The 2,701-nt window shown below is 32.5% G+C and overlaps 1 protein-coding gene across 1 annotated transcript; it reads right to left on the bottom strand.

Moving 5' to 3' along the window:
- Positions 1-453: 453 nt before the first annotated feature.
- On the bottom strand, positions 454-2,402 carry LOC127252711 (V-type proton ATPase 16 kDa proteolipid subunit). The gene is made up of 3 exons (XM_051277008.1): positions 2,229-2,402; positions 1,527-1,812; positions 454-795 (listed from the first exon to the last, which is right to left on the bottom strand). The coding sequence occupies exons 1-3, from the start codon at positions 2,305-2,307 to the stop codon at positions 663-665; spliced, it is 498 nt and encodes a 165-aa protein (XP_051132965.1). The 5' UTR covers positions 2,308-2,402; the 3' UTR covers positions 454-662.
- Positions 2,403-2,701: the final 299 nt, after the last annotated feature.

The following is a 2,701-nucleotide window of genomic DNA, read 5'->3' as shown; positions in this document are numbered from 1 at the left end:
AACATGAGAGTAATATAGCAAGATTGCTAGGAAGTAATGATAATAATCCGGAAAGTTATATTATATGCACCTTTTGGATAGGAAACATTTGAATGTCCTGAAAAATTAAAAATAGTAGGAAAATCTTTAAATTTAGTGTTGAAGAGTCCAATTTTTTATTTGAGGTAAAGATTTCTTGAATTTATACTGTGATAAAACTTTTTTTTATTTGAGGTAAAAATTTCTTGAATTTATACTGTGATAATGATAGTTTTAGTAAATAATTAGTGAAAATATATTAGTAAATATACTATGAAAAATATAATTAGTAAATAATTAAAAATATATTAGTGAAAATAATTATTATATAATACAATTAATATTAGATTAAGATTAAAGTAAAAAGATAAAGGAGAATCACATAAACAAAAAAGATGAACACCAAGCAATAATATTAATTCTACAAACAGCATCAAAGCCGCCAAAATAAACATGAATAATAATAATAAGAATAACAATAATAATTAATAACTTTAGCTCAAACGGAAAAGAATCGTAACCAGAGACCAGAGTAGCACATAGATAATGCCATAACTCGCGACATTCTCATTGCTCTCTCTCACATCCAGAACAAAGATATTAAATTAACTAATTCAGTTCTGTACCGTTCCCGTTGCGTTCCTCTAGTCAGCTCGAGACTGGCCAGCTCGTGAAGACAAAATAATTCCAACAATAAGCCCATACAAAGCCAAAGCTTCTGCGAAAATTAGAATGAGGATCATCCCAACAAAGAGCTTCGGCTGCTGAGCATTCGCCCTGTAGATTTTAAAATCACAAACTACAGTAAGACAGAATACAGAAGCACATAATATGGTTCAAGTATATGTGTTCGTTTATGTATCTTTAGTTACTTATGCAATATATAAATCGATGTTCACAGAACAAGGAAGTCAGATTTGAACAAAGATTTACTTGAAAATATGCATATAGCAATTTTCATTGACTCACAATGTGGGTAGAAAATCACTCAATTGCAAAGACATGACTTCCATTCGTCAAGGAAGGGGAACATGAGAGTGTAGATCAAGAACTACTGAAATACAATAACTCCTCATCTTAACAAGAAATCAGCTCAACCCATTTCTCCATACTATAAAAATAAGACATACAATGTGGCTATAGGTAGACTTTTAGCTTAAAAACATAAAAATGCAGCAAGAAATAGCATATTATCGTAAGCTTGGTACAAATTAATGGAAAGCCATGTGAAAAATCAGTCATCCAATTTATACCGTTGTTTCATAAGCAAATGGAAACTTAATCAAACTAGTATGAACAACAAGCTAACCTCTTGAACGCATTCTAATACCTAAAAGAGTCACCATAACAATATCAAACCGCCAAGTAGATAGTTCACCCAAAATGTCATGAAAAAATAAGCAATGAAGGGAACTAAAGATCTCATCACTCAAGATCCAATGTTAATCTCACAAAAGAAATTTCAATATTAAAGCAACAAGGTTCCATCTTTAACAGTTAAATCATACCTAACACCAGCATCTCCTACAATCCCAATAGCCATCCCAGCTGCCAGGCCGGCGAGACCACAGGCAAGACCAGAGGACAGATGAGCATAGCCATCAAAAAGGTAATAGGACTTGGCTTTAGGATTGATCCCGGTGCTGATAATGACGGCAATAATCAATCCGTAGATACCTAAAACACCAGCCATGACAACAGGCACAATAGATTTCATCACCAACTCTGGCCTCATCACTCCCATTGATGCCACACCGACACCACTCTTTGCCGTCCCATAGGCAGCACCCATACCTTAGAAACAAGCAATTAGCATCAAAACCACAAGAAATAAATCATTAGTAACGCAATTTCATACTAGTAAATCCAGCCAGTGGTCCCACAATTACAAAAGGAAAAAACAAAAACTATAATATACAAAACACACGAAAGCCAAATAATCGGAATCTGGGGAGGATACATGAAATTTTACAACTTAAGCATAAATAATGAGGAAACCAGCCGATACCGTACGGATCAAAGCGAAAACTACACAAGAGCTCACACAAATCAAATCAACAAGTATGCAAGATGCGATTAGAATTATGGGGAGCTTAACAACAAACGCCAAGAGTTAAATCAACACAAAAAGAGAAGGAAAAAAAAAAGTAAAGGACCAATGATTCAGCGTATAACCATGTTCCAGGAGAAAATGAAAATGAAAAGCTTACATGAGAAGACGAGCGCGGCAGCAGCGCCAAGGAATCCAAAAAACGGAGCAGTTTCATCACCGCTGAAGGTCGAAGACATGTTTCCCGTTCAAATCACAAGAAACTTTTGGGAATTCAGTTAGGGTTTGAAATCCAGATCCTAGGAATGAATTAATCTGAGCTGTGCGTTTGGATAGAAAGGGCGACCGAATATTAATATTATTCATTTTATTATTATTATTATTATTATTATTATTATATTAGGGTTCGTATTGAAAAGAAAAATTAATATATTATTAATCTTTATTATTTTTATGCACCTCCGTTCTCACCTTGTTATCTTAGTTACATACACAAGAAATTAAAATAAATATAATTAATAAATAATTAAAAATATATTAGTTACAACGTAAGAATTTAAGATAAATATAATTTTTAAATAATTAAAAATATATTAGTAAAAATAATTAATCTATAATATAAATTATTATAGA

This window comes from Andrographis paniculata, unplaced genomic scaffold, assembly GCF_009805555.1.
Source record: "Andrographis paniculata isolate CXL003 unplaced genomic scaffold, ASM980555v1 Contig46END, whole genome shotgun sequence".
Lineage (NCBI taxonomy): Eukaryota > Viridiplantae > Streptophyta > Magnoliopsida > Lamiales > Acanthaceae > Andrographis > Andrographis paniculata.
Note: the sequence above shows the minus strand (reverse complement) of the source record. Positions and strands in the feature narration are given on the sequence as shown.

What these genes read in the sequence shown, in the direction of transcription:
- LOC127252711 (XM_051277008.1), bottom strand. Translation starts at nt 2,307, where the DNA reads ATGTCTTCGACCTTCAGCGGTGATGAAACTGCTCCGTTTTTTGGATTC. An exon ending in TGCCGCGCTCGTCTTCTCAT is followed by an intron (nt 1,813 to 2,228) that starts GTAAGCTTTTCA and finishes CTTGTTTCTAAG; the next exon opens with GTATGGGTGCTGCCTATGGG. An exon ending in GTAGGAGATGCTGGTGTTAG is followed by an intron (nt 796 to 1,526) that starts GTATGATTTAAC and finishes TAAAATCTACAG; the next exon opens with GGCGAATGCTCAGCAGCCGA.